Source organism: Nestor notabilis, unplaced genomic scaffold (genome assembly GCF_000696875.1).
Source record: "Nestor notabilis isolate BGI_N333 unplaced genomic scaffold, ASM69687v1 scaffold27776, whole genome shotgun sequence".
Classification (NCBI taxonomy): Eukaryota; Metazoa; Chordata; class Aves; order Psittaciformes; family Psittacidae; genus Nestor; species Nestor notabilis.
The window spans coordinates 1-12,340 of NW_009934690.1; the positions used below are offsets into that span (position 1 = coordinate 1).

Genomic DNA, 12,340 nt, shown 5'->3' on the forward strand with positions numbered 1-12,340 from the left:
GGGTGTCACCCCTGAGGGGTTGTGTCCTTCTCCGCGCATCCAGGGAGGCCGCCACTGCTCATGGCGCCGAGATCCCGAGGGGAACCGACCGCGCCTCAGAGCTGGAGCCAGCCCTGCCCGCGGGCAGCGAAATGAATTACAAAACACGTAACAAAACAGTGTTTATTTCACAGCATCTTAATCTCACAGAAAATAAAACAATGGAACAGGCTACAACTCAGGCTTTTAAATAATGGAGTAAGACAAAACCATAACGTTATCGCATAGGAAATGTACAGCCTCTTCTCAAGAGAGGTCCCGCTGAGCCACCCCAGCAGCAGCGTTGCACGCTCCACAGCACGAAATCCCGTCCTCGGTGTAAACCAGCGCTTCCCTCCACAGCAAGAGGAGCTGAAATAGCCAAGGCGGCAAATCCATGGGTGATTTGGGGTCCCGCTGTCAGTTTATTAAGGGATAAACGCAATAATAGTCCTTTGCCACATGGTGGCAGCTTTTAGGTGAAAAGTGTTCGCACACAGGGCTCCAAGCTACGCTCCAGGAGCACAACCCAGCACGGACACACGCGTTGCCGTGTCTGTGCAGGCGGGCTGGGTCCGCACAGCACGCTGTGTGAGCTGCAGGCTACACCTCTCTGGACGGCATCGTCCCCAAACCATGCTTTACCACAGACACCACTGCAGCGTTTACTCCGCTGCAGAGGTTTTGGCCTCTGCTCCCGCTTCTGAGCTCACCAACACCCCATGTGCCCAAGCCAACGTCTCGAGTAACCTTTAGACAACATGAACCGTTCTGTAACTGAACGCTCCTTAACCTAATTTGTTCTTCTGGAAGAGAAAACAAAAGCTTGCCGGGTTATGATGTGAAACTGTAGGTTCTGCGAGTGTCACTGCAGCCCGAATGCCCACTGCAACTAGACAAACTTCCACCGAATAGAGCGGGTGGCAAACCAAAGCGCATTGTTTTCCTTACGTGGTGAGAAAGGAAAGTTAGTTTTGTTACAGAAAACTTTACACACTAAAGTTCCCAAAGAAAGGCATTTTCTGATTTCATTTATACCAAAGTGGTTTGCTAGTTCTGAAGATAATGTGCCAGATGTTTCTATGCTCAGTTCTACCTCTGTCCCCTCCCGTAATGACTTTAAGGAGTGATGGGCCAGTTTGTTGCCTTCACTGCCTGCTAATTTGAAGGCTAATTATATACTAGATGTTTAGTATGTCACTACTTATTGCATGCAAGGACAGTTATATTCAGTAGAAAGTTTAACTAGTAGGCAAGTTTTTAAACCTTTTGGAAGATAACTGGCAAGCTTATTGTCTAACTTAGTTACCATCTCGCTTACAGAGACCGGAAAGTCCTTTCTGTGTTAGAAGTCACAAGCATGTTAAATTGTACACAACAACTTGAAGCTACATACAGCTGAACACAGTTACAAAAGATTTGATAGTCACTATATATGAAAAATACATTTTGAGCCCTTCTTAAACAGGAAGAGGCTCCAGGAAAGTTTGATGCAATTCTAATGAAGCCAAATTAGCTTCAGACGAAACACAGCTGAAGAGCAAAGATTCAGCTTTGGTTTGGCTACAACCAACATTTAATGTAAGGACCAGGAATTTACATTACTGTACATATTAGATAGCAAGTCCCTTTCCTCAGTACAGGGTCTAGTATTTCATTTAGGAGTCCAACTTAAATTACACATTTCTCAGACGTAATAGCCAAGCATCAGTTTTGTTCCTTGCAAACAGCCGCAGTTATTTGTATGATAATATTGCTTTAGAAAATAAACCCAAGAGCCAGTATCACAGAGTGTTCCAAATAACAATCAAGAGTTCATTCCCAACCTGGATATTTAAAATAAACAAAGGAATAGCCAATGGTCAGAGAAGTTATTCAACCTCTGGGTAAGCATTAGAGTGCTGCTGGGCTGTTCAGATGTGCAACAAACGCCAGTTTTATGAGGACCATCACAGTGATGATGCTGGAAGAACAGAGTAAAAAGGTAGCATTTAAGTATTGAGCATGCTTTGTTTCATTGGCTTTGTTTGGCAGCAGTAGCTCTACTGACTCATTTGTTCAGAACACGTAAGACCATATATAATACAGTCATACTAAAAAGGTGCTTATTTCAGACCATGGAACACAAAACCTGTAAATGATACATTTCACAGCAAAACTGCTTTTAGTCAAGCACCCATCTTCTGCTAAAGGGTGAATTTGGATGGCAATGGCTTTGCTGCAGCAACCTTGTTCAACACGTGGTACTTCATGAGAGATTTTCAATCTTTCCTTTTTAAATAAAATGTATATTCTTAAGGTATTAATAGTCAACTAAAATGGAAGTAATTTCAGTCTTATTATTATAGATCTGTAGTATAGCAGAGAATAGATGCCCTGTCTATCATTAGTGCAGATATACTGGAGTTGTTTTCCTTCTATGCAAGGCCAATGCAGGTAAAGAATAAATGGCTATACAGATTCAGGATTCCCCACCAAATAAAATTACTAACTTAAAAAGCACTGGTACCAGACCAGCCAGTTTTAGGCACATCTTTAAAAAAATAAAGTATGCATTTCATTAATGTAAAAATGCAAGAAGATTCTTAGAAACATCTGAACTTTATGGTGCACTGGAATGGAAGTGATGCTTCCTTTAGTTTCAAGGAATATAATAAAGGCTTTAAACAAAAAGAAACAATACCATAGTATTCTTCATAGGGAAGAACAGTTTTAGTAAAACCAAAAAGATAAATAAGGAATAATAAGCAGCCATGACAGCTGACTGGTGAATATCTGTGCTTTAAACGTCCAAAAGAAAATAAAAGTTCATTAACTCTTCTCGTACCATCCCCCAGACTTGCCATACGTGGCCACAATGCACACCTCACAGTTCAGTGACACGCTGCAGGCTCCAAAACTGGCTGTAGCCAGGGCAGGATGCGCGCAGGGGCGTGGAAGGGCTGGTGGCAACTTCACCAGCAGCGTTCAGTGGTGCCATCCCCAGCGCCACTGGCTGTCAGCGGAACGTAGCTTTGGTTAAGACTGTTGTGTGAGCCGTCTGTAATGAGGTAAAACTTGGTTTTCAGGAAGATAGAGAGCCAGTTCCAAAGCTACAAGGACGGTGAATTCAAAACCAATGAGATCTCTTCTGTTGAATCTGAATCTCTCTTCTAGTTTCTATGATAGAAATAAAAAAAGGAGAGGGAGAAAGAATCAGTTAATCCACAAGACACTAATGTACTGTTTGATTAACAACATAAAACAGGAGTCAGCGATGCCTGGCCTGAGCTGTACTCTACAGAACCAAGAAGTGTTGCCAGGCATCAGGCAAGTAAACCAGCTTATCAGCTCAGCTGTGACACCCACATGACAGTCACTTATATTTGCCCAAGTAAGTGCAAAAATAACCTCACTGTAGGATCAGCAGGACATTAGACTGCAGCAGTCAGGTAGTTTTAATGAATCACAGAAATTAATCAAAGAAGAGTCCTAATGAGACATAAAACTGACTGAAAGAGCTGATCTTAAATTAAATGCAAGCATGCACTGCTGGAAATCCTGGCTTTGATCTTTGTCTTGTTCTAGGAACTAGAGAGAAGGTTTTGACAGCACCTGAAGCAAGTCTCAAAGTACTTACATCTATAAGGTGTTTAACTTCGTGTTTCCTGAGATCACTGCTGATCTTGGCTGCAAGCAGAACGCAAGCACCAGCACACAGTTTGCGGTTCTGTTTGTTGAGTTTGCCTTGGAGGACGAGCTTCTCAAAGTAAACATAAGCCATGGAGACAGTAACTGGCTCCAGATTGCACTCTTCACTCAGGTTCCGCATCTCTCTCTTTAAACTAGGAATAGGTAAAGAGACACTCTCTCAAACACAACAGCTTTTATGAAATGCTCTAGAAACGCTGCAGCTTGGGAACACAGAAGAGCACGTGGGCAAGTCTCCTATTTGTAAAACCATTATGAGTATAATCTTAGACTGGAGAGGTCCAGCTGGCAACAAGCTGGAGCTGATGCACAAACGTTTAACACGCTTGACTGTGGAAGAACAGTTCCTCGTATGCTCATAAACACTGGGGGCTTAGCTGCCTCACTGACACACAGGCTATTACTGCATGATTCCCTCTGGGCTCCCAAACTGGTTTGTGATTCATATCGTAAGCCTGAACAACCCTGGCTTACAGAATACCACATCAAAGTCGTGCAGATCACAGCAGTTGCTGCAGAGAGACCTGACTGCTACACACCTTATGAAGAATCAGGTCTGAGGGGGAAGGCAGGCTGGTTTACACACTTCCCACAACAGCTAGCCCTGTCCTTCAGCATTAAGGCAGACTTCAGAGTGGATGCTACGTCTCCTGGCTGCCATTCATGCTACCCCTGCAAGAAGATCTCTGTGCAGACACACTACTCAGCTACAAAGAGGAGTGTGCAGGACACTGGCAGAAAACACTCTGCCTGAGCAAGTCTTCCACTCGGAGCAGGGTTACACATAGCCCTGGTGATTCAGCAGCTGTGTTTAAGCTGGCTATTTCAGAGGCCGTGGCTACATTAACCAATGGGTAATACCAGCAAGATTACAGCTCTCTGAAGGCACAACAGTGCATCTCGCTGATGAACGGCCAGATGCATTTCCTGAAAGATGGGGAATTGAGTGCCATAGCTCTGCCTTCATAAAACGCTTTTTTTTTTTAACCAAGACTCCCCAAACCTAACACTCTTCATCCTAGAATCTTGTTAAGAGTCCACCACCAGCGAGCTTGTAACTGAAAGGTGAAACTAGCTGGAGGGTCCAGAAAGACAATCCAGTTAGAGTGGGGCTGCACTACAGCCACACAATCAGGGTACAAGGCTAATGTGTTTCAAGGCTAATGCTTCACTGTTAATTGGCAATTAGTGTTGTTATACGACAGTTGGTGAAATAAAACCCTTTCAGGTGGAACTATGAAAACCAACTGTTACCCTTTCACAGCATCCTTAACATTCCTGTACAGAGCTGTCATCCTACAGTCAGCTCAACTATCAACAAGAGATTAGTGTTTAATCATATATACTATTAATAGATCTAGTATTTGCTCCATCCAAGTGGAAGATAAAAGCAGCTTTGTACAGCGTAGATTATGTTCTCATTATTCAGTGCTCGTTTCTTACCTCCTAATTTTGCTCAGTGTCAGCTTGATATGAGGAAACTTCTCTCTAAAGGTTTCATTCATATCCTTTTTAAGGTCTGAGGGTTTCACATATTCTATGACTGTAGTCTGAAACACACGAGGCAAAATTTACCGTTTCTCTTGTGAACAGTACTGACCTCCAGACAAGTCTTCCAAAGATGCTAATGCAAAGGCAAGCCTAAGTTTTGTTATTCACAGTTTAACAGCTCTGTAATGCTGAATCTCAACTACAAAGTCTTACAAGAAACTAGCAAGCAAATGGTTACAGGAAGCAAATAATACCATGGAGATACGTGTCAGGTTGGTCCTCAACAAGCTGAGGGTACAGACCCAAATATTTGTATTTTTCCTAATCAATTCTCAAAAAGCCACAACTTTTTCTTCCTAGAGGAAGTTTTCTTCCTCAGGGAAGTTCCTTATAGGAGGATCTTCCAGGCAATCACTCCTCTGTTCAGGTATGCCAGTCACTCACCATGTAAGAGGCAAAGATGAGAACACGTTTATGTTTTCCACAGGGCCATTGAGGATCATCCAGAATATTTGGATCATACTCTGCGGCTTCCCCACCTTCACTTCCTGAGGGAATGAGGGAAGCACATTGGGTCACAGGATACAGAGCTTTAAATTCCTTCTTTCCTCTTTAAAAAAGTTTTCAAACAGCAAACATGAGGAGTTTTGGCAGATCCCACAGTACAGGCACTCTGCATGTCTGCATTTCATAAACGCACCAGTCGGGTATTAGAAAGATTAAAACCCACACAAGCTCTTTCTCCTGCATGTGCCTGATGCACCATTTTAGACTCAATGGAAACTAAGCTTGCAGTCCACAAACATGCACAGAAAACAACTGCTCAAGACTGAATTCCTGTGCCTACACGCTGATCTAACAGACAGCAGAGTTCTCAGGTTTGCTTTTTTACACAAGAGAAAGGGTCCTTGTCACAGACTCTTTGGCTTATGCATTGCTGCTGTGCTAGAAGGGAAGGAGGACCACCTGTACACCAGATGTTTCTTGTTGAGTAATGTAAAACTTCACACTTCCAAGGAAAACCTTTGTGCTCCTTGAAGTGCATAAACAGAACTTGGCCAGATATACGGAGGATGTAAGGAATGTGTGCAAGTCCCCTTCCTAAGGCTCATCATTTATACTTTGTTAGCAAGCCTTCTTTACTAGGCTGTGCTAAAACAGCCTCCATCCAGCACCAGCACCTCCTTCCTAATAAGGCACTTTACTCCTTGCAATTGTTTCAGACAAATACGCTCCTTTTCAGCTTTTCTGCTGTATGCAGAGTGATGACACAGCTGGTGGCTGGTCCTTACCAAGGTCTGTTCCTGCTGGTATTGTTTTTGCTGTCACAGGTTTGTATCTTGATCCAGGAAGACTCCGAGAAGCACCAGCTCGACACGAGGGAACAGCACCGTGGCTGTCGGCTTTGCGAACAACAAGGGCATTGGTCGGATACAGGAATTTTGCATAGGACACAACCTTAAAGAAGGAAAACTTGTAGCAGTTAAAGGGGAACATTTACTGAAAAGCTTTTTTCCAGAGATCTAGGATTTACACACTCTTGGGAACTCCAAGTTGGAGTTTCATAGAGTAGGGAATTTGGGGATTAGAATAGATTCTATTAGAATATAGTATTTAGGAGTGGAGACCTTGAAATCATAGGACTGGAAAGGTTGGATGAGGAATGCCTTGCTTCCACAATGTCAGTATGAAAGTGATGTAGGAGATTCGCTGGGGTAGCAAAGAAAAGGGAAGAACCAGATCAGTAAAATTCTGGCAGTATATAAACTAAAGGGCTATAAATTTTGCCCATATGTCTGTCAAAACATCCCTCATATTGCCCAAGATACCAGAGTCCAACCAATTCTCCAGAAGCAGAGGCAGGAGTGATCACAGGCTTCAACAGCCTCTTCAGAAGCAGCATTATCACTGAAGCCAAGTATTTCAAACTAAGGATTTAAGCAAACTTCTGCTCTGAAAAGTCACAGCTCTCACTGTAGGGATAGCAAAGCACTGCACAGGTTAAGTGATTTGTCCCAGCATGGAACGATCCCGGGATGAGAGCAGCCAGCTCACCCACTCACTGTGCCCTGCTCTGGTCAGTGGTTTGGTCACTGGCAAATGACAAATGAAGGGTCAAGAGAACAAGAACATATTTCCTTACCTTGCCATCAGCACCCAGCTCGACTCCTTCCAGTCCAAGCACCATCTCCGTGGAGACTGAAACTCCCCCAGAAGGATGTCGCTGCTTCTGTCCTTCCATTCTTAGATCACTAAATGCAGACAAGAACGTGTGCCATTACAACATGCACAAGCCCTGGGAAACGTTGGATCTGTTCACTACCTACAGCCAAATCCAGCTCTCAGTTCTCCTATGTGGGAACAGGGCAACCCCTCAATCCCGCCACCTCTAAAAACATTCATTTTTCACAACTCTCTTCAAAACACGAACATGTTCATTAACCAAAAAAACAAATTTCATCTCATTTTAACTCAAATCACACCAATATACTTAACAAAAGTAAACTTCCCCCCCAATATTACATTTTTGTGTAAGACCACACTGTTCCAAACACACTAATGCTCACTTAACAGCAAACATCATTTATATTCCTAGTTTTCCAGCTTCCAGAAAGGCAATTTTCCAACCACAATGCACACAAGCTCAAATTAAGAGTGAAGCAGAACTCTGCTTCAGCAATAGCAGCATGCAGCTTTGTCACCTATATTCCAATGCCGAAAAGCGTCTTTCAGTTGAAGAACTGCATTGCCAGCTTACAAGCAGAATGACAGTGCTCAGAACTGCTCTAAACCAACTCCAGTGACCTCCCTGCTTTTCTATTAAGCAAGAAAGTATTTTCCCATCAACTATTTTTGTGGCAAGTGCATTTGCATACAATGCAATTCCCACCACTAAACATCCGTTTCCTTCGTCCATAAGTCATGTACAGGACAGGAGTGACAATACAATTGTTTTGCCAGAAGTGGATTTGAATAAAATTAGTATTTTCAATGGTCTATTTGTGGATCACAGACCTTCAGAGACTCAGACTTCACAAGGGACTGAGCAAGGCTGCAGGGAAGTCCAGTTAGCAGCTCTGGTTTCTCATAAGTGATCATATTGACAGTTCTATGTAGTACAAACACCAGAAGCAGTTTCAGTCTAAACTGTTTCTGGTTTTCTTAGATTGCAAATAGTGACATTCATGGCTTAGAGCTGAAAAACAGAATAGCATCTCAAACTTACTTAGATGTAACTCCACTATAAAACCATGGAAGTTTCCAGTAAAGGCAGCAGCATCCTTCCCTAATGCTCCATATACTTTGTAGCTGACACTGTTGTTTGTTGCACTAAAGACAGCTGATTTCTGACCCTTTTAGGAGTACAGCAACAAATCACATCATCTGTTCAAAGTGGCTTTCAGGGATTTCACAGGACTGGAGTGCTTTAAATCGTGAATAAACACCTGAAGTCTACCTTTCCCACTATTTTCCTCTTGGAGTTTGAATGAACACTTTTAATGCCGTGGCAATGTCTGATTTTACTGCTCCGATAGCAAGCTTTTGTCCTTATGCATAAATGGTAAGTTAAGTAAATTCACCTGCTTTTAAACAGGAGCCCTGCACCAGACATACTCATCTAAAAAGATCTTTTGCAAACCACAGACCAGCCATTTCACACAGCAGTTAAAGACAACTCACCTGATCCGTAAACTCTCCCCGTAAGGTAGGATAGAAAAAGCCACACACAGTGTTCGTTTAGCACAGATTAACACTATCCTGCAAGCAGATGGGAAAAAATAATCAGGATATGAATGGAGATGCACAAAAAGCAGCTTTTTATGGAACATGAACAGGAGACTCTCATATCACTTTGCAAGTCACAGACACTGGTATGGATTTGATGTGTTCAGAAAGTAGCACAAGAGCAGAGGTTTTGTTCTGACCCTGTAAGTGCTTAGAGCCAAGCTCTGTATCAAAACCCAGCATTCAGTAACTGCCGTCACCTTGGGAGCTCCTCACAGGAGACCCTGATCTTTAAATATACATCTGTATTTTTGTAATTTTTACATAAGCCTTATGAAAAGATGTAGATAATATTTTACATTTAGATGAAGCCTCACACCTCTATTAATAAATATGAATGCAGCCTCCCCTTTCTCTTCTGCCCAGCAACTGAGACAAGAATTTGGCTAAACCAAGCCATTCTCCTTGAATCCTCCTTAGCATTAACCTCTTTGTGTGCAAGAGATAAGGAAGGTGTTAGAAGAGAATGATTTAACCTCCTCAAAGTAGGATGGCAGAACCATTTTAACATTGCTGCAGACGTAGCAGGTATGAGCACCTACTGCCTTTGCCAGAAGTATAAAACTAACAAGGACATCACCTTATTCCCACTGATATTAAAGGCTAATTACATGGAACTAGAGTCTACTGAGCACATCCTATTTCACTCAAGTAGAGAAGGCACATTGAGCTCCAGAAGTTACCTGCTGTTCTTGGTGTCATACTGTCTCATGTTCTTGATGAAGTGCATCTTCTTCAAACTTTTGTGTCTTGGAGACCCAGATATATGCTTGTTCCTGCAGTTATAAACAACAAAAAGCCAAGACCTTGGTCAGTGCTCTGACAAAGAAGTCATGCTGGTTGTATGATCAGATGGCGGCACGTGCATGCAGGACCTCAGATATTGGCGTGGAAGAGGGTGGAGGGAGGAGAGGACTGCATGCAACGAGTTGAGATTAATTCTGCTTTTGAAACAAGTACCTTCGTACACTGGCATATTCCACTATGTCTTCTAAAAAGTCTAGAGAGCAGCGCTGGGAGATAAAACGCCTTCTGTAAAATGTACAACACCACGAAGAGTGAACAGTATTAGTTCATGGCCTTGGAGTTTATGAACTGCAACAGATCTATGAGCTCTTAGGACACATGGCAGGTTCTTTGGGTTCTTTTTTTGTTGTTGGAAGAGTGCTTAACTAAGAGTTGGAAGTTCCTAAAAAGGCCAAGAACTTGTCTCCCCCTCTAGGACCCTGGAAATACATATTTATACCAACTTCATTATCAAGAGCACTACCTTCAACACATAACACCACCTACCTAGAAATTAAGCACCTAAAAAGCTTCCAAATCCTCATTTAAAAATCTTGGAAGAAATATCACAAAGAGCTCCTCCCCATCAAGGCAAGGGAGCAAATCATTTATGTCAATCTATGGGCAGATGCAGGTACATCTGTACGATGACTGAACCTGTGTGTACTCTCTGTTCAGAACACAGCTATCTCCAGCTGCAGGAGTCAGCAGACAGAGTCTATGGCTGTAGCTCAATAAAACTGACAGATCTCTCCAGAAAACAATAGAGAGGGTTATTAGAGGAAGCAAAAAGTACTCAGTACTCATCTGAAATCCCAGAATGGAAGACACAAGGAGTATAATAGTAGGAATCATGTGAGTTAGTGTGACAGTAATAAGATATTACAGATAAGCAAAAAAAAGACTTTGCCAAAGTAAGATACATGACTATTGTCAAAGTCATTCTTCGTCGGGAGAGATTTACAAATGAATTGTGAAACTACAACTGCAATTTCCAGAGGAACAATGCACTCACATTCATCTACGACCAGAACAACACTGACACCACAGCTATCAGATTCCGTGTTTTCTACTTTTATTTAAGCATCTTGTGCTACAGCTTTAGCACAAGCCACGTGCATTCAAGTCTAAGGTTTTCTTCCAAAGCGACATAATAACTTATGGACAATGCTGCCATGGAAATGAATGCAGAAGCAGCATAGAAGGCAAAAATTGTATGAATCTGGCTCGATAAGACCTGCTTTTGATAAAAATCCAACTTCAAACTGTATTAGAGCTCTGGTACCACCCAGACAGACCAAGACCAGGCCCAGAAGTTAGCATCCAGCACCAAAGCAAAAGCATGGCACCTTGGGTGGGAGCAAGGAGCAGCCAGGAGAGAGGTCAAGAAAAATGAGACTTATATATTGTTAACAGGAATTGAAGGGTTCTCACACAGCAAAGCCATTTGTAGCCTCAGCTGATTCAAGCTAAAGATCCAAAAAACCTACTTGGGATTAAGTCTGGTCTTGAAGCCCAGCACTTCATTTTGAAACAGCCAGACAACGTGCTATTCCCAGTGACTCTGCCTTTCCTCCTCTCCGGCCTCAGCTGGGTAAGAAACCAAACCACACAGTTTCGTTGCTACAGAAGAGATAAACCAGAGTTCTGGACATGAACAAAATCCATCTGCTTTTTCTTGAGCATGGTGTCCAGAAATGCAGCACTTCAGGAAAGATGGTGTTGTGGTGTTCTTCCTTATACACAGACATAAGTATTACCTAAAACTGCTGATCTGCAGGCAAGCCTCTGCAACAAGGTCCCTGAAGTTATTCCTGTGGTTGTACATACCAAGGGTTATCTAGAGGTTTTGCAAAGTGACACTTTAATCTGAGTATCCCTGAAAACAGGTTAGTTCCTCATTGCAAGTTCCTTAGAAAAAAAATTCACCCTTTTCTCTGTATTCTCAAGTATGAGGAGCATGAACACCAATCTAATGAACATTTTTCTTTTTCCCCAAAGTCTGCGTATAGTGTCTCCTTATTAAAATGTAACTAGTGCCCTTTCTCTGTGGATTTGTAATAAATTAAACTCCCATATAAAACCTTTATTTTTATCCCTAGAAGGAAACTGTTCTCAGATTCTCAGCAGTGCTGTTCAGCTATTCTTAAAAGAAAAATAAGACCACAACTCAAACAGGTTGGAACTAAATGATCTTTAAAAGTCCCTTCCAGCCTAAACCATTCTGTGATTCTATGTTTCTATGAAAAACTAGTGTCCCTTTCTGTGAACACAGGAGAGGTAAATCCTCCCACAGGACTACCACATTCAGCACTGCTATAGACTGCCTCCTACATATTCACAGCTATTCAGGTCCTACTGAAGAACATTCCTGGCACAGCTTCAGTGCCCTTCACCAGCACTTCAGCTTCAAAGTTATGACTATTTTTTGCTTTTCAATGAGAATTGCCCAGGAACATTTAATGCCTTCACATACACATGGCTCTCCAGTCTACTTTGGCACCTGACCTGCGATAAAAGCAGTCTTCATGCAATGTGGAGGCTGATGTCAAACCTCCTGGCAGGAATG

The 12,340-nt window shown here is 42.5% G+C and overlaps 1 protein-coding gene across 1 annotated transcript; it reads right to left on the bottom strand.

Annotated features, from left to right (window-relative positions):
* Positions 1–2,624: 2,624 nt before the first annotated feature.
* On the bottom strand, positions 2,625–10,017 carry CABLES2 (Cdk5 and Abl enzyme substrate 2; the record flags this gene model as incomplete). The annotated part of the gene is made up of 9 exons (XM_010017488.1): positions 2,625–3,177; positions 3,638–3,842; positions 5,152–5,258; positions 5,644–5,747; positions 6,492–6,657; positions 7,343–7,451; positions 8,881–8,958; positions 9,669–9,761; positions 9,946–10,017. Coding segments are annotated over 9 exons (1,075 nt in total), but the record flags the coding sequence as incomplete, so codon positions are not given.
* Between the last annotated feature and the right edge of the window lie 2,323 nt (positions 10,018–12,340).